Source organism: Desmodus rotundus, chromosome X (genome assembly GCF_022682495.2).
Source record: "Desmodus rotundus isolate HL8 chromosome X, HLdesRot8A.1, whole genome shotgun sequence".
In the NCBI taxonomy this organism is placed as follows: domain Eukaryota; kingdom Metazoa; phylum Chordata; class Mammalia; order Chiroptera; family Phyllostomidae; genus Desmodus; species Desmodus rotundus.
In genome coordinates this window covers 20,323,530-20,341,929 of record NC_071400.1, presented here as the reverse complement: position 1 = coordinate 20,341,929, position 18,400 = coordinate 20,323,530, and the positions used below count along the sequence as shown (strand labels likewise).

The window sequence follows — 18,400 nt, the reverse complement described above, 5'->3', positions numbered from 1 at the left end:
GAGGCCCATTCCTTTGGGAAAACAAGGCTCTTTTTAGAGAGGGGCAGCAATTGAGATTTATCAATTGTCCACACTTAAGAGTGAATTAATGTACACCTTGTGATTATGAGATAAGAGTAAAAAGTACACTTTGCCAATTTCAAAGTTCTGCAGAGGGCTAATCCTGATATTTGTGTACTATAGACCTAGAAGTAACACAGTGAAAAGGATTTAACTTCAGTGTTTGTCCTCCTCTGGCTCAATTTAGAAAGAACATTTACCATTCATTCATTCATGCATTAATGAATTCATTCATTCAATAATAAAATGGAAGAAAAATAACACATTCTGTCCAGGGATCATGTCTAAAATGAAATTGATAAGTACTATTTTGGAGATTTCCCTTCTCTCCTCACTCCATCCTTGAGCTCCTTTCTCTGTACTAGCAGTCCCATGCTCTCTTATTCTGCCATGGAGGTTAGTTCCAATGCACCATTTCTGTTTACTTGTAAGTGAAAAACAGACCAATGAAAAAATCACTGCCATAGTTTCTGCAGTTAAATAGTGAATACTCTCTTTATTCAGAAGAATACTTTTTAATAGAATCACATGCACCAGTAAATCAGTACAGTGAGGAGTTACAGGGAGGGGAAATCTCATTTCAGGAAATATCTCACCCTATATCTACATTTCATAGTAGAGCTCTCAACTCCCAGAAGCCCCTTGACCCAGCTCAGGTGATTAGTGACTAAGGAATAGATGATGGGCTGACTCCCAGGGTAATCAGTCAGATTTGCAGGTGTCTGAGGATAAAAGAGAGAGGAGGAGAAAGCTCTTGTAAAGGAAGAGATTATTATATTGGGACTGGCAGGTCCACTAAGGTTCCCTGAGAGATCAAAGAGGGAGAGTTGGAGTTGGTGCCCAGTTCTCCTTCTTGGTTACATTCTTCAAGGGCTATGGTCTGGTCCCGTCCGTCTGTCTCCGAGTCTCTGTGTAGAGAAAAAGACATGGCTAAAGGAATACCGAACCATCAACCTGAAGACAGGTTGTATTGTGGGGCTCAGATGCTGAAGACACATTCAAAGCATTGTTTTTCCAGTAGCCCTGCGATCACAGAAGGAGGCTGACATGAGGCATTTACCTGGTTCGAAGTCGAGGCCACTTCCTCCATTCTATGGCTAGCACCACCCCCAAAGCTACAATCACCACTACAATCAGGCTACTTCGGACAATGTTCCCCACAGTGCACTCCTGAGCAGCAAGCCCTGTGACGATAAAAAAAGGAGAAACCAAGGCCATGGAGGTTAGCATTCATCTTCCACTTGATCTTTCATTGCCTCCTCATGTGGCCTCCTCCAAGCTTTATTTGGGAGCCACATATTGAGACTGAAGAAGGGGTGATCAGAAGCAGTGCTTATGCTGAGGCAGAAGCAGCCTTACTTTTGGGGAGTTGAAGAGGCCTTGAAAATATGTGGCTCACTATCTTTGAGCAAATCTGAAGTCCCCCTCCTCACCATCCCAGGAGAAATATAACCACACTTGTCTCTGACTCTAAACCCTCCTCCCCCCATTTTTGGGCTGTTTCCATGGGGACCATCTCTGGGATCCCAAGTGTGCTATGCCAGGACTATGGAGGGATTATCCACTTACCTGCTGCACCCACCAGCTCCAGAGGATCACTAGGCTCTGACCAGATATCAGGGTGGGCCTGGAGGCGGTAGCTGCAGCTGTAGTTTCCAATGCCTTTTCCTTCTATGTTGTTAATGACAAAGTCTCCATCCTCTGAGAACTGCTGAGGTGTTTCTTCTCCATCATGTTCCAGGACAAATTCAACACCTGGCATTGGTCCTCGGCACTGAAGGATGATGTCCTTCCCGAGCTTGAACACTGTGCTGGGCCAGGCTGACAGGGAGGGTTTAGGAGGCTTATCTGCAACCAACCAGAGCACAGAATTAGAAGTAGCCCTTAACCTAGCCCTTTACCCACTTAGGCCTATTAAAAACACTATAAAATCTAGACTGTTACTGAAGTCTACAGGACCTTACCAGTCACCCAGATGTCCAGAGAGTCACTGTGATTGGAAGCTGCAAGGGGAGCAGAGTCCAAATAATAAACACAACTATAGATCCCAGAATCTTCACCTCTCACTGCTGGCATCCAGAAGTCAGCCCTGTAGCCAGTTGGTCTCTGTTGCTCTAAAGGCTCTCTAGAACCCTCCTTCAACAGGACAAATGTTGAGTCTGGCAATTCTCCTTGACATTGAAGAGTCATATTTTCCCCAGGGGCCACCATGAGACCAGGCTGGGCTAATAGGCTGGGTTTGGGGAGCAAACCTAGAAAAATATAACCCTTGGTCAGAGAGAAGAGGTTACTTGCCAGTGCATCACCCTTGGAGACTCACTTCATTAAAGAGGAAAGAGTATTCCTTGACTCTTGAACTCTTTGAAAACCATCTGAACCATCTACCAGTTTATTCCCTCCTTTTAGTACCCCCATGCCCATTGCAGAGCATCTTCCCCTTACCTGTGACTATGAGTTCCAGGGTGTTGCTAGGCTGTATCTTGATAGGGCTGGCCCAGTCAGGGTGGTAGCAGCAGGTATAACGCCCTATGCTAGCACCAGATATATTGGTGATGGGGAATGCCCCATCAATACTGGTGGATCCCCAGAGCTGCATTGAAGAGGCTTCTTTTTCTTTGTGCAGAATGTACCCTACTCCATGGACTGGCCCTTGGCACCAGAGAGTAACATTCTGCCCCATGTGAACCACAGAACTGGGCTCAGCAAACAGCCATGGCTTAGGAAATGTGTCTAGGAAGAGACCAAAGATGCCAAGTGGTGAGTATGGAAACTTACCACTTGCTGAATTAACACTTTATCTTTTTCCTTCTGGCCACAGTTGCCCCCCCCCTCTCTGTGGCCTAGCCTAGCCTTACAAGGGGGATTACCCTCTCAATCTCTTACAGCCATTTTCTCTGTCCCATTCACATGCTTTGTTTGTCCTTACCAGTCACCCAGATCATAACGGGTTTGCTGAGATGTGATCCCCTGTTTGACATGGTCGTCTCATAATAGACACAGCTGTAGTTCCCAGAGTCCTCTGCTCTAACAGTGTGGAGGAGAAAGTCAGTTGAATTCCCTGAGGTACTCTGGAACTGTATAGGAACCTGGGTTCCCTCATGCAAGAGGGCGAACCTCATGCCCTGGAAAGCCCCTTTGCAGTGTAGGATCACATTCTTCCCAGGAAGCACCACAGGACCTGGCTGTGCCAGGAGAGTGGGTTCAGGGTAGAATTCTGAAATTAAAGAGACCACAACATGAGAGAAATCTGTCCCCTACATTCTTTAAATTGCTTTTTTACTGTTATTATAAGGAACAATATGTTTATTGTAGAAATTTAGAAAATACAGAAAAAAACAATGAAGAAAATATCATTCTACCACTCAATGACAACCATTCCTTACACATGTTTCTATATTTCCATTCCATTAATTTTTTCTATACATACTCATGTCATTGTAGCTATAACTATTTGCATAACTTGGTGCTTACTGTCCTCCCTCTCTTTTGTGCAGTTTAGTATCTTTCACTTAACTTTATATTATAAATATGATGTTACACAGCCTTTGCAAACTATCATTTCTAATGGCTGCATCATATGCAGCTGATATTTCAAGCTCTTTGCCCTTTCTCTGAAGGCCATTCAGCCCAACAATCTCTGACAGACCAGCTAAAGAAAAAGTGGACAGTGAGCCTAAAGCTCAAGGCTGAGCAACAAAATGATTTCAGAAATAAGGCAACATGAACTTGGCTCTAGGGATTAGACACCCCCATATGCAGCATTTCTTTCCCCAGAAATTAATTACTTGCCACCTCCCTCTCCTTTGTCTTTTATTCATGTGTTAATAATAATATCAGCAACTGCCTTACATGGACTGTTTACCATGTGGAAGTCACTGTCTTAGCACTTTCTTGGTAATTTTTAGAAGGAGCACTTCTTTCTCTCCTGCTGACTGGCCTTCCACCCACTTTCCCAGGTTCAGTACCCCTCCATCTTCATTTCCCCGCTCCTGACCTGTTACCACGAGCTCCACAGATTCGCTGGGCTCAGACCAGATAGCAAAATCATAATAGCGGCAGCTGTAATTCCCTCCATCACCAATGCCCACCGAAATGATCAGAAACTGAGCTGCACTGGCTCCTGGGCTTGCCCAAGACCTGTCACTGGATGCTATTTCGCCTCCATCTTTGTAAAGAATAAAGCTCATGTGCTGGTGGGGGGTAGAGCAATTGAAAGTCACTCGGGCACCAGGAGTGACCACTGGGCTGGCCCATGTGTTGAAGAAGGGCTTCGGGTACATGTCTAGAAGCAAAAAACAAAACACAACACAAAACCAACTTAAGGAAAAAAAGAAAGAAAGATAGCTAATATAGGTAATATTGGTTCTAGGAAGCCGCTTTATTTTTTATAGTATTTCTTTCAGAAGTAGGTGCCTTTAAAAATGCAGGCAAATCCATTTTGTCGATGGCTTTGTAACAGGGACCCCTCACTCCCACCACTCAACTCCTGCAGCTGAATCACTGTCATCAGAGAAAACAATGGAAGCTAGCTAAAAGAGTGAATTGTCATTGGGGCTCTGCTGGTTCCCTGAGCCTCAGTTTGCCCATTTGGCCAAGAAGGGGAAATAGTACATGCTCTACAATGTATTATTTCCCCTTCTTGTCCAAATATCCTTTGAATATTTACTTTATATCAAAATAAAATAATTAATATAAAAATAATTAGAAAAATTAAATCACCCTCCACAAACCCCAGCTATTAATAACAATTACTGCTATTAATATCATGCAGCCAGAGGCCCTGGCACTCCCAGCGCCACGCCTGCTTGGCTCTAAGATTGGACACAGGCTCCTAGGACCAGCAACAAAGTTTGCTGTGGGGAAAGGAGTGTCTCACCCAGAGTTTTGCCTCCCCTTTCCTCCCTCACACACCCTTTTCAGATCTACCTTTTATGATAAGCTCCAGGGGCTCACTAGGCTCAGACCACTTGAAGGGGTGCATTTCAGTGTGAGTGCGGCAACTATAATTGCCTTCGTCTTTATCCTCCATTCTTTGGATTGTAAAGAAGGCTTCTCTCCCAACGGCACCAAGTTGCTGGACAGGTTCCTGCAATCCTTCCTTATATAGAGCAAACCCCATGCCTGCCAGCCATCCTTTGCACCGAATTTGCAGTTCCTGGCCCCGGATTGGTGGGGAAGCAGAAATGACAGGTTTGGGGAGGATGTCTAGAAAACAAAATGGGTTTGAAGGTGCCCAGGTGGGATGCTTGGAGTTACTTTGTCAGCCAAAAAGAAATCCATCTTGGACTGGTCTTTGGCTCCTCCTGACAGTTTCCTCTCACTCTCTTACCCACCCCCCACCCCCCATTTCAGTGTCCCTCTACTCCTACATGCAGCACAAACCTCTTGGGTCAGAGTCTTTATTCATTCCCCCACACCCAGCAACAGTGCTGCAGTCTCAGGGGCTCTGGGGATTACTCCAGAAAAACCCTCTGACATTTCTTACCTGTCCCAACCAGCTCAAGTGCCTCACTGGGCTCCGACACAGCCATCTCCTCCCATGAATGGCAGTGGTAACTCCCGGTGTGGCTCTGGGTCAGGGCGCCAAGGGGGAAAGCAGCCCGGACCTGCTCTGAGGCTGGGCGAGTTGCAATCCACCCAGTCCCGTCTTTCAGCAGCACAAACTCCTTAGTTGATCCAGAAGGGCTTCTGCACCATAGGGTTAAGTTGTCCCACGGGGCCAGAGGGAAGTTGGTCTCTGCCCATAGCTCAGGCTTAGGGGTTGGCATGATTATTTCTAGAAACAGCAGAGTTAATGAAGCCATCTTCCCTTCTCCCCCCCTTTCCTTATCCTTGAACCCCTACTCAGATCACACTGCCCACCTCCCCTTTTCAACCCAAATCCAAACTCTTTCCTTCCTTCCACAGGTGCAGGGAAAGGGAAACCTGATGTCTCAGGTGAGACTTAGAAAAGTTCAGAAGTTTGGGGGAAATTATGCAGGCACAAAAGCAGAGTTGGAGGCTGAATTTTGCCAGCAACTTTAGCCAGGGCTCCTTTCTGGCTGTCCTTCTCTTCCAATCAGTCACTCCCTGGTCGCTGACACTGACACTATGTAGTTATTTCGGATCTCTAGGGAGGAATGTCCCAGTCTGGAGCAGAAAAAACTCACCAGTCTCTTCTGTCAATACCCCTTTGCACAGTCCTGCAAAAGAAATCGCTGCTAGAACTCTGCCTCCTCCCCCACGGGACTTCACCCCAGCCTCTGCCCAGGCCCCTTACCCCACCCCCTTCTACTCACCACAGCAGAGGAGAGCCGTGATTATGAACAGCATGGTGACCCCTTGAGCTGTTCCCAGCAACCAGGCTTCTCTAGTGAGACCAGAAAAGAGATGAGAGGAGTTGCTGGGATTAGGGGGAGGGCGGAGAGAAGGGGGCGGCAATTTATGTCATTGGCTTACTCACCACCCAATAGGGATTGGATATGGCCAGGCTAATGGGAAATAATCTTTGCTGACATCGATGGCTTTTATTTTTGAGGGCCTCACCATCTACAAACCTCTTGCTCTTTCATGACCCACATGGCCCCCCTCCCCCTCCTCAGCTTATATCAGATGTCAGCTCCCCATAGCCCCTGATTAGGCTGTTGCTGGAATTGAGATGTCAGATGTGAAAATGCTTTTGTAACTCTAGCTCTCAGAACCCCTGGAGCTCAGTGTGATCGGCAGCTCTGGGTAGTGGGTGTGGGGATGGAGGGAGAAATAGTGGGTGTTTCACCATTATCAAGTTTAAGTTCGGAAGCAGTTTTTATTATGGCAGTATTGGTCCTCAGACCGACCTGCCTCACCTGCCTTTGTTATGGAAGGGTTGCCTAGGCAGCCACAATGAATTACCAGAAGATCGTCAGTGTTTAGCTAAGCCTGCCAGAGAGTAGGATGTCTCTACCCACCCCCACCCCCCAGATTATGACTAGAAATATGCAGCAGGTTTGGGTTATGGGTCCTGTAAAATTAGATATTAAGTCAAAATCCATTTGAAAATTTTTACTTAGAAAACACTAACCCTCCTTCCTAATTAGAAAAACCTACTTATCAAGCTGCTTTTTCTGAAATCTGCTTTTTAAACTCATTCTTTGATACAGTGGTCATGGGTTGAAGTGGGGCACTTGAAGATACATTTTCCCTAACCCCTGGCTTGGAGACTACCCCGATGTATATGGGACACAAGATAGATTCTGAGGAGAACTAGAACTCATCCTCCACTGAAACTTTGAAAACTCAATGATGGTGGTTTTTGCAGAAGGTGTAGGTGGCTCCCTTCTCATTACTGAAGCACTTTGTCTCTGAGATCCCAGTGGAAAACACAGACATACACATAGTTATAATCCATTGTGTACTGAATACTCCCAAACACACAAAGGTTTATGATCATGGTGGGGGATACAGTCAGGAACAGAGGATGGGGGGAAGTAAGCAAGGTATTCAGGAGCTGAGGCTCCCATCAGGCTAGGAGCTGTCATTTTGCTTTTCATTTTTAAACAGAACAGACTGAGCACAGGTTATGGGGATGGGGTAGAGAGAAATGACATCAAAGATCAAACAAAATGGCAGAAGAACCTGTTTGGCTTGCCATTTTCTGGGTCACAGAAAGCAGCCTCATTCCCTGCCTCCAATCCATTCCCTCATCAGATGCCTATCCAAGTTGAGATTATATTCTCAGAATGCTCTGCACAGGTAGTTGGAGGCTAGAGTGGCAGAAAGACTTGTTTCTATGGCAACTGGGATAAACCAGAAGACTATCCCTTGAGAGCTAGAAGTTAAGGACGAAAAGTTGGGATGGGAGTTCGATAACATCCTGGGAGACAGGAAAGCATGGCTTCTTTGCAAAAGAAAAAGTCTTGACCAAATTAATATGGGGGACATAAATCACCTCTGAGAGGCAGGATTGTATGGGCACTTTCCTGGGGAGACCAGTGAATGAGGTTCTGATAACTTCTCCAGCCTCTGAAAATTATGCATTTCTCCACCCTTTGGCTTGGGTGCTGACCCCTCTGTGAGGTTAAAGAGAAACAGTTGGGAAGATAAATTCTTGTGTCTTAAGCCAAGAGGGTAGGGATACAAAGGGTGTGCCCCTGTGGCTTATCTTTATTTGAGCATGACTTATTACAGAGTCTCTGGAGAGCCTGGACTTAGCTAGATTGAAGAACAGAGGGCTGGGGCAAGATATTTACCTGTTTCTTAGTCTCCAACACTTCCACCTTATCCACAGCACTACCAACAGCAAGGCAAGAAGATGCATGATCAGGGACAACCTTATAACTTCATTCAGAATGTAATTCCAGGTAAGCAAACCTATGGTCAGAGAAGAACAGAAGCAGGGGCCTTGATGGGGATAGGGGCAGGTGAGCGCATTCATGTGGGAAAGGAGAGCTGGTTACTGATGGTGAAGGGAAGATGAGACAGAAGTGGCCTTCTTTTTCATGAGGCATGGGGGCCTTGAAAATATCCAGCTCAGTGCTTTTGATTGCTTATGTGACCACCCTAGGGGAGGGATACTCAAACTCAAGGGTCCTGACCTACAAGTACCTGGCTCCCCTTTCCATACTTTTTGCGCACTGCTCCAGGATCCCAGGGTATCATGGCCAAAGCTATGAAGGGGCATCCCTATGAAAAGTTGTCCTCTCACCTGCTGGACCCAACAGCTTCAGAGGCTCACTGCGATGTGACTGGATATTAGGGTGTGCTTCTATGTGATACATACAACTGTAGGTCCCTGTGACTTTCCCTTCAACAATACTGATGATGAAGTCTCCATCCACTGAGAATGTTTGGAATGTTGCTCTTTCTTCCCATTCTAGAGAAAATTCAAGTACCAGATGAGGTACTCAGCACTGAAGGGTGAAGGCATGTCCCAGCCTGCTGGGCCCGGCTGACAGGGAGGGTTTGGGGGTCTTATCTACAACTAGTCCAGAGATCAGAGTTAGAGGTGACCTCGAACTCAGTAGCTCTTCCTTCACAAATGTTTTGTTAGCTCTCTATGTAGTCTTCCTTTTTACTTTCACCAGATCAGTGGCTTCAAAATTTGACTATGCAGCAGAAACCTTTGGCCCACTCCTTGGTGCCCACTACTACCTTCAATTGGGACCTCATACCTATAAGTTTCCCCTGGCATGAAAGAAAATAACTCTTCCAGTGGTTAAAATGAGGCTAGGTCTTGCTCTGGCTGGTGTGGCTCAGTGGACTGAGTGCTGGCCTGCAAACTGAAAGGTTTCTGGTTTGATTCCCAGTCAGGGCACGTGCCTGTGTAGCGGGCCAGGTCCCCAGTTGGGGGCGTGCAAGAGGCAACCAATCAATGTATCTCTCACACATTGAAGTTTCATTACCTTTCTTTCTCCATCCCTTTCCGTCTCTCTAAAAATAAATAATTAAATCTTTAAAAATATGGGGCTATGTCTTGCTAAGAGGTAGGGCTTGAGTAACAATCCTGGAAGAGAAGGTACCTAAAGTTTTTGAAGAAAATTCTACACCAACCTCTTAGTGTGCTTTTTCTTGGCTCATAACTTCAAGAGGGTACAGGGTCACTAACACTTTTTAGAATACTGTAATGATGATAAAAACAAACAATAGTTGTTAGCACTTGCCTACAACCACAAGCTCCATGGTATTGTGTGATGTCATCCTGATAGAGGTCTTCCAGGAGAGGAGATAGTGGCAGCTATAGATGCCAGTATCACTGGAGGTCACATTGTTGAGGAAGAATGACTCATCATCATCAATGTTGGTGGCATCCACGAGTTGAACTGGTTTGTCTTCTCCTTTCTTATGGAGTGCAAGTCCCAGTCTATCCACTGTCCCTTGACAACACAGGCTCATGTTCTGACCCATTTGGACCACAGGACTTGGCTGAACAAGTAGCCAGGTCTTGGAGAAAGTGTCTAGGATGAGACCCAAAATATAAAGGGCTAATAGTCTGACTTCCTCCTACTACTACTTAGGGTTCTTTTCCTCCTCTTCCTCTACTCCACCCTTGGAAAATCCCACCTCCTCCCCTAATATTAGTCCTGGTTGCATGATTAGGCTCTTCAGGGGGCTAGAAGGAGTTGTGTATCCTTATCCCTTAATATAGGTCCCATGGCACCCCCTTTCTTACCGGTTACCCAGATTTTCAGGGTATCACTGAGGATTGAACCTCTGTATGACCTGTCATAGTAAAAACAGAGGTAATGTCCAGCATCATGGATTTTCAAAGCCTGGAAGAAGAAATGTGCCTCATTTTTTATTGGCCTCTTGTGGTAAAAGGACTTCTCCAAGTCTTCAAGCTTTATTAGAGCAAAAGTCATTCCATAGATTGGCCCTTGACACCTGAGATTCAGGCTTTCTCCAGGTGTCATGATGGGCCCGGGATAAGCTGTCAGAGTTGGTTTGGGATATAGTCCTAGAAAGGGAAGAGACCCTGAGTTAGAGGTGGGATGATTCTTCCCTATTATTTTCTGTTTTGCTCTTGTAGTTTCTTTAAACAGGAATTGGTAGCTGAAGTTTACCCTTTGCTCCCTCACCTTCCTTGAATCTTTGCCTCTTCTAAGATGCAATCAAGGATAAGTTAACTTACACCCTTAGCCTCTCACCAGACTCTATCAGCTCAATTGAACTCTAACTATGTTTCATGGTGTGTCTCAGTGGAATATCCACATCTGTAATTCCCTGTATGTTTAGGTCCCTAGAATGACAAATGTAATTTTTCCAACCACTGAAAAACCAAAATTCTGAAAAATGACTTTTATTCCATCTTTGCAGAGCATGAATGCAAGTGCAGTATTAAGGATAGATTTTGAGCACAGGTAAGACCCTACTTCCCAACAGCAGATTGAAAGAAGCCAATAAGGAGGCGTTAGCCTGTAAGTCTGCAAACCAAAGAAATCTCTGTTAATTGGGACACACTCTCATTTTCATGTATTGTTCCTCCAAAGAGATTATACTACAAAATAGAGGGCAAACTTTCTTCACATACCACTCCTTCTTATCCACCCCAATCTCAGGTAGATCCACTCATACATTACTGGAAAGATCAGCTCCATCATATGCTCACTGAGCATTTAGGATGTATCAGGAATCATGTAGGTCTAGGGATATGCAAGTAAAGAACACACAGTTCCTGTCAGTGAAAAGCTCGTGGCCTAAAGGGGATAGCAGTGAACAGGTAACTGCAGAAGTGTGTGATAGTGGAACCTATCCTGAAAGGAAATTCATACAACAAACATATATACACGCAGTTCACACAGACATTTGTTTTTTTATCCTCAATAAAAATCTATACTAATAAAATTAATATCTACCGTTTATTGAGAACTTATATGCCAGGCACTGTACATGTATTATATTTAGGCAAATCCTCACAACAACCCTGTGAGGTAGGCATTATTATTATACCAATTTTGCAAATCAGGAGAGTGAGGCACAGGGAAACATCATACAGTAGATTGGATAGATGTTGTTATCCCATGTCAGAGTAGGGGAAACCAAAGCACAGAGAGGTGAAGTCACTTCCTCAAGATTGATCACACAGAGAGACAGTATCAGAGGTGAAACTAGAAACTAGGATTACTGCTTCTAAGTCTAGGGTAATTTCTGTAGTACCACAGCTTTCCCCAACCTTAGTAGCTCGATGGATAAACTAAAGCAAATGTGGCCAATCCTCTCTAATAAGCATCCAAGCCATGGTGTGGGGGTTTGGGGCTAGGGTGTGCAACTGGCATTTGGACATTTTGGGGAGCCTTCTTCTGTGTTTAAATCTTGTTACTGCTGTACTGGATCTGTATATACATGACTAAAGCAATTTATACAGTCACTTCTAAAATATACACAATCACTTTTTTGGTCATGTTTGCTTATTTTTATCACCAGCACTAGCAATTTATTCTATTTTCCACACTAAAAATTAATAATCACAAATAGAATAAAATACATTTACATTTTTAAATATCAGTTTAAAAGGCTGCAGTGGCAGTGCCTGACACATATTAAGTGCTCAATAAATACAGTCTAATGAATGAATGAATGTATGATATTCAACAAGTAGAAAACAACAAAGATGTGATGAGCTGAAGCTGCTGGACATCTAGCTGGGCTCATCACTAGCCAAGTGATTGGCTCCCACACACCTGCCTGGTAGCATAATAGCATGGGTGATTCTGATTTGCATCTCAGTAAAAAGTCAAATGACTCTAGCTAATGGTCCTTGCAGGGACTAGGAACTGATGGAGAAAAGTAAAATCAGAAACTCTATCTCATCCAGCCATGATCCCGGGGACAACAATCATCAGACCCCAGCAACCATAGCCACACCCACCTGCCACAATCAGCTTCAGGGGGTTGCTGGGCTCTGACCACAAGGTGGGGAGTATCTGGATATGAGTGCGGCAAATGTAAACCATTTCTCTTTCGGGTGCCATGTTGGCAATGGAGAAGATGGCCACTGTCCCGGTTGGGATTTGGTAATCCACAGGCTCTGCATATCCCTCTTTGAAAAGCATGAATACCAAATCCTGTAGCCAGCTATGACAAAATATGTTAATATTACGCCCAGGAAGAGGAGAGGTCTCAGACTGGATCCAGAAGATGGACTTGGGCAGCTGGCCTGGAAGGAGAGAACAACTGGAATTCAGGTGAAACAGGGAGCTCAGGAGAGAGCTCTATTTAAATGAGCCTTCCTGTATGATCCTTATTTGCCACTCCTTTCTCCAGCTTGGGTCTCCCCTAAGTTGAGAGCTTGCCCTCTAAATCTGTTCCAGAGTCTGCATCTTAGCTCTACACTGCCTATGAAGAGAAGGTACTTATTTACTAACTATGGAATACCTGAACATATATATGCATGCATTTGAGGTAAATGGATGAGTGAATTAAACAAACCCTACATTAGAAAGGCAAGTTTGAATCTTAGAAACTGGAATTTCTTCTTGATTAGCTATTTCTGTTTTCTTACCTGGTGCCTTCAACTCTAAAACTTTACTGGGCTCTGACCAGCCTGTCTCCTTCCAGTAGCAGCAACTGTAAAAACCTGTATTGGACTTAGTAAGGGCACCTATTGGGAATGAAACTTGAAAGGTCTTGTAGGAAGGGCGGATCCAGGTCATCTGTGTCTTATCCTTCAGCAGCAGGAACTTGCTTGAAATCCGAGAAGGGCTTTTGCACCAAAGTGTGATGTTCTCCCATGGGGTCTGGGGGTAGTTGGTCTCTATCCACAGCTCCGGTTGAGATTTTATCACTGTCATTCCCAAAGATCACAAAGATGTGAGCAATACAACCCTCCCATAATGTGCCCTCTACGTCCCTTAAAACTAGCCCTGACCCAGATTCTTCCATTTGTCTTCCCTTGGGAACATGTGGAAGGTGGGATAGGGACCCCAGAATATTCGTTCAAGAAATCCAAGGGAGTTGGGGAATAAAGTGCAAGGCCCAGCCTCCTTTCCATCTGAGGTAAAGCTCTTTACTATTCTGTGGGAAACCAAGTCATGAAGTGAGGGACTTTTATTCCCAACTGGCTCAATCTGGGAATTTTCTTTGGGATCTCAAGGTAGTTTGGTCCAGGGCCATGGAAGCAGGCCAATGTCTTAGAACCTTCAGGAAGGAAGTTACCTGAGGTAACAGGACTCACTTACCTATTGATGTCATACCCAGACTCAGCCCTAAAAGGAGAGATTATAGTAAGGGAAAACCTCCTCATTGTCCCCACCCACTCACAAACATCAATACTCTCCTCTCCCTCCCTAAGGTGCCCACTCATAGAGGTATTTAAGACAGGGTCGCTTGCCCCTCACCCATTCCTTGTACTCACGAATGCAAAAGAGCAAGAGAGTGAATGTCCGCAGCATGGTGACCCCCTCCCCTGGCCTGTGCATGGTCATGGGGCCTCTGGTGCTCAATATGCGCTTCAAGACTTAAAGGGCTTTGCCCTTCAGCAGGTGGTGAGATCTAAAAGCAGAAGTGTTTTTACTCAAAAAACTTGTTCTGCTCCTTAAAGTTTATTTTGGATCACTAAACTGCAGTTGACAACTCCACTACCTTCTACTCCCACACAAGTATGCAAGGTATTACCAGGTATCACAAGGTCACCTGTTATTTCCTCTCCTTGTCTCATTTCCCCACTTCCCCCTCCACTCACCCAAGCTCTTTGTTGGTATCTACGATGTTAGATTTGTTGAAGTGTCTGTTTTTCCCTGGGATCTCAAAGGGGTCTGCAGGAGCCTCATGGAATGAAGGAAATGGGAGATGTAGAGAGTCCTCCAACAGTATAGCAAAGGAGGCATTCCTACAATCCACATTTTGCTGACAAGGAAACTGAGGTTTAGAGATGATTCATATTTTACCCAAAGTCAAAAAATATAAAATTTTTCAGAGCATAGATTCAAATCCATGTTTGACTCCAATGCCTATGCTGTAAAACCAGCATTTAAACTCCCAGAGGCAGTCCTTTCTCCTATTCTTACCCTCCCACACCCCTCTTATTACCTATCCCATCCAGGCCTTCCCTTATGTGGAGTACTTCAGATCCAATATTACTCTCATTCTTATCTCTTACCCCAAAAGCTCAAAACCCCTATCTCTAGTAGGTGTTGGAGGATCAAGCTACTTGAGCTAATTAATATAAGGTGTCAATGATTTATTGGCTGCCTGCAATTTGTTCATTGCCTCTAAGAAAAAAAGAATTGTTTGAATTTCAGAGAATATGGCAAAGATCTGAGTTCAGGGAGTCCTCATTTTCTGAAAATCACTATTGCCTACAATGCCCTGAAAGTACATAAGGTAGACCTTTTATGCTATCCTGCCTCCCCCCACCCCACACAGAGTATCCTTTTGCCAAGAGGAGGTGTATTCCCACCACACAAACTCAGTCTAATTTCTTCCACTAACCCTCTATTCAGAGTCTGAGGTCTTGGCTGACTCCAGCTGTTTAATCCTATCTCAGTAGAGCAGGGTAAAGGCAGTTCCCAGAACAGAAAGGGGCTTATTTTCCTTCCCAAACTTATCCTAGTACCGCAGCCTCCAACTTGCTCTAGTGCTAACACTGGGCAGATGGAATAACAGGAAAACAGGGTTTCATTTTTAAGCATCTGGGCTGTAGGAAGCAGGTGGACAGTCAGAGATCCAAGGAGGTACAGTTTCGTTTTGCAGTTCTTCCTTTGCATTGAAGGATGCTCAAATCACCCTCTCTGATCTTTTCTCATCTGTAAAGTGGGGGAATAATATCTGTCTAAGCATTGTTGTTGTGTTGGATGAGAGATAATATATGTACAGTGCCAGGCATATAGTGAACATTTCAGAAAAGGCGGCTATTTTTCTTCTTTCTAAATGGTACATCAATCTGTTGTAGGACTCTAAAGACACTCTTTCCATTTCAGCTCCTGCAGGCCCTTATCTCTACTCCTTTCAGTGTCAGGGTCAGGGCCAGACTCAGGCCCAGGCCCAGGCTTGGGTGCTGCCCTGTTGCTTTGTTTCCCTGGGGGCTTTGGGCCAGGATTTATTTGGGAAGCCAGGTTCTACTGCCAAGGGAAAGGTTCAACCTGGAATTCTGCCCCTGAATTCCATATGAGATTTCATCCTTGTCACTTGGACTCCTAAAGCAAGGATTTACCTCCTGGGGACTTGAATGGAATGAGGGAGCCTGGGATGCTCAGAGTGGCTGACCCCCCCCCACCCAATCACTAAGGAAACTATACCATTGATATTCAGCCAAATTGATAAATCTTATACCCAAGAAACAGCAGCTGCAAGATTCAGGTTAATTTGCCACGCCCATTTTGGCCTTTCACACCCACACACCCCTCAACTTCAGCAGTCTAGCCTTTTTACTCTCCTCTTCTACTCCACCCCAAGCACTTTCCCCACTCTTAGGCACCTCCGCAGTGCTTTTGAGCATGACATACCACATACTAGAAATGTCTTATGGCTTGTGCCCGCTCCTCCCCGTGCGTAGCTTTGAGAGCTCCAGGAATCAAAAGGGTTGGGCTCGGCAGGGTGCCGGGTACATGCTCCGTTAAGGGTTTGGAGGGAAGACTGAGAAGGTAAAGGAAATATATTTACAGTGCCCAGAGATTCTCAACAAGGCAAGGGTGGGATGGGAAGGGAATAAGAAAGGAAAGGATGAAGAGAGTAGGGGGACGGACTGGGAAACAGTTTGATTAACAGCAATTAATTACAGCAGGGGACTATTTTGGAGCTTTGTTTAGGATTTGATGGCTAGTATTTAATCGTCAGCCACTAGACTATGCGTTCATTTGCAGGTACTTACGGTAGTTGAAGGTCCGTTCCGGTGTTGGAGATTCTCCAGTGAGCTCCTCCAGATGCAGCAAACTGCCCGGCATGAGAAGAGCTAAGGACAGCCTCTGAGGCTCCGAGCCCCGCCTCCCTCTCTACCCCGCCTGCTCGCTGGCCAGCTCCAACTTCCTCCCCTCCCTCCACCAGGCTCTGAGATCCCACCTACACTAACTCTGCCTGACACCTGCAATCCTCTGACAACCGAGGTTTCTCTGTATGCCCCTCCCAGCTCTCAGCCTCTCTCCCGACTCCGTGCAGAGGAGCCAAATTCAGGCCCCTGCCACTTCGCCAGTGGCTCAGAGTTTCATTGGGTCACTGTATTCTAGAGGGGAGAGGGCCAGCTCGTAAGACTGACAAAGCTGTGAATCCTTTTTCTCCAGCTTCCCAATGCTTTTAAAGGGATCTCGGATCTTCCTCTCCCCATTTAATGACCCACAATGCATAAACATTGCCTTCACCATTTAAAGGTTTAAATATGTACTATGTGACTCTGGCCCTGAGCATCTACTATATCTAATCCTTATAGCGACTGCACAAGATGTGTTACTTTCCTCACTTTTACAGATGAGGAAACTGAAGCTCAAAGAGGGTTAAGTAACTTAGATAGCCTTCAGATTCTAGCTTGGGATAAAAGCACAGGCTTTAGAGACACACACATTTGGATTTCAGTCCAGGTTCCGTTATTCAATAGCTGAGTGACCTCAAGTGAGTTAAACCCTCTTGAGTCCTCATTTCCCCATCTGTAAAATAAAGAAAACAACAAAAGCCATTAGAAAAGTCTTTGATGGGATAGTGCAAGTAAAACTTATAGCATAGTAAGCTTGGTACATGGTAGATGCTCAATAAATAGTAGCTACTGCTACTACCACCAATGATGTAAACAACTTTTCACAAATTTAGTTGACCATGAAAGACTTTTTGAAATTATAATGTATGAATAAAATACTAAGCAAAGCTCCTGACATATATGATGGGGTCAAAAAATAGCATCCGATTTAACTCACAGATCGATTGATTGTTGTAAGAAATAGTAAAATTTTTCTTTATATACATTTTTAGTTTCATAAATATTAAACATTATCTACAGAAAAGTACTGTAATTTAACTACAAACTATGTAAAAATAAAGTAACAGCTCTTTTAAAGGGAAATTAAATGTCATATCTTCATGCATCAGATGATATGAATTGTGGCTTCCTGGTACCCTTTGTTTCTACATTCCATTATAAACTACAGATCATTGTATAAGAAATAAAATAGCCATATTAATATAAAACAGTGGTTTTTTTTTGGGGGGGGATTATTTTGACTCTCTAAGCCTCAGTTTTCCAATTTGTAAAATGGGGAGAATAAGTGTTTTTGCTATCCCACGGGGTTTGGGATAGGATTGTATGAAAATTCCCCTTTACACTACTATATAGTGACTGGGACACAGCAAGCATCCATTAATTCAATAAATGTTGAGTATTTTCTTTGTTTCAGACATTTTTTTATATGCTGACTATGCAGAGAGAATGGCAGTTTCTGCTCTTAAGTAGTTTGTAGTCTAAGGATAAAAAGTAATAGAGAATAAGTTGTAGGAGATAGACAGGGAAGCGGGTACCATAAGAGTCAAAGGATTGCAATAGGAAAAACCAACAAATAAAGTATGGAGAATTGCAAGCAGTTTGCTGTTGCTATGGGCCTAAACTAGGGCAGTAGAATCAGAGAAGGGGGGAGCAAGGGTTCCCAAAATATTTAAGAGGTAAAATTGGCCAAACATGATAACATGATAGTTGAGCTCAGTAATGATAGGATGAAAATATGCATGCCAATTTTCAAAACATTTGTATAGTAATCACTAGGATAGTACCAGGCACCAAAAATACTAACTCAATATGTCCCCATAACAATGCTATGGAATAGCTATCATTGTCAGCCCCATTTTGCAGGTGAAGAAAGTGAAACATAAAGCCATTTGTCAAATGGCCCAATGCCTACACAGCCAGCAAGTGGCAGAGCTAGGATTCACAGAGCTAGGATTCACATTCATGCAGTCTGTATACACAGTCCCA

The 18,400-nt window shown here is 44.5% G+C and overlaps 1 protein-coding gene across 1 annotated transcript; it reads right to left on the bottom strand.

The window, feature by feature from the left end:
* Positions 1 to 534: 534 nt before the first annotated feature.
* Positions 535 to 16,391, bottom strand: IGSF1 (immunoglobulin superfamily member 1). The gene is given in 20 exon segments (XM_053917683.1): positions 535 to 968; positions 1,121 to 1,244; positions 1,630 to 1,908; positions 2,025 to 2,312; positions 2,503 to 2,790; positions 2,987 to 3,274; positions 4,055 to 4,342; positions 4,987 to 5,265; positions 5,546 to 5,836; positions 6,210 to 6,242; positions 6,339 to 6,409; positions 8,268 to 8,388; positions 8,723 to 8,992; positions 9,678 to 9,971; positions 10,187 to 10,471; positions 12,383 to 12,670; positions 13,016 to 13,297; positions 13,692 to 13,718; positions 13,868 to 14,004; positions 16,322 to 16,391. Coding segments are annotated over 19 exon segments (4,002 nt in total). The 5' UTR covers positions 13,938 to 14,004; positions 16,322 to 16,391; the 3' UTR covers positions 535 to 832.
* Between the last annotated feature and the right edge of the window lie 2,009 nt (positions 16,392 to 18,400).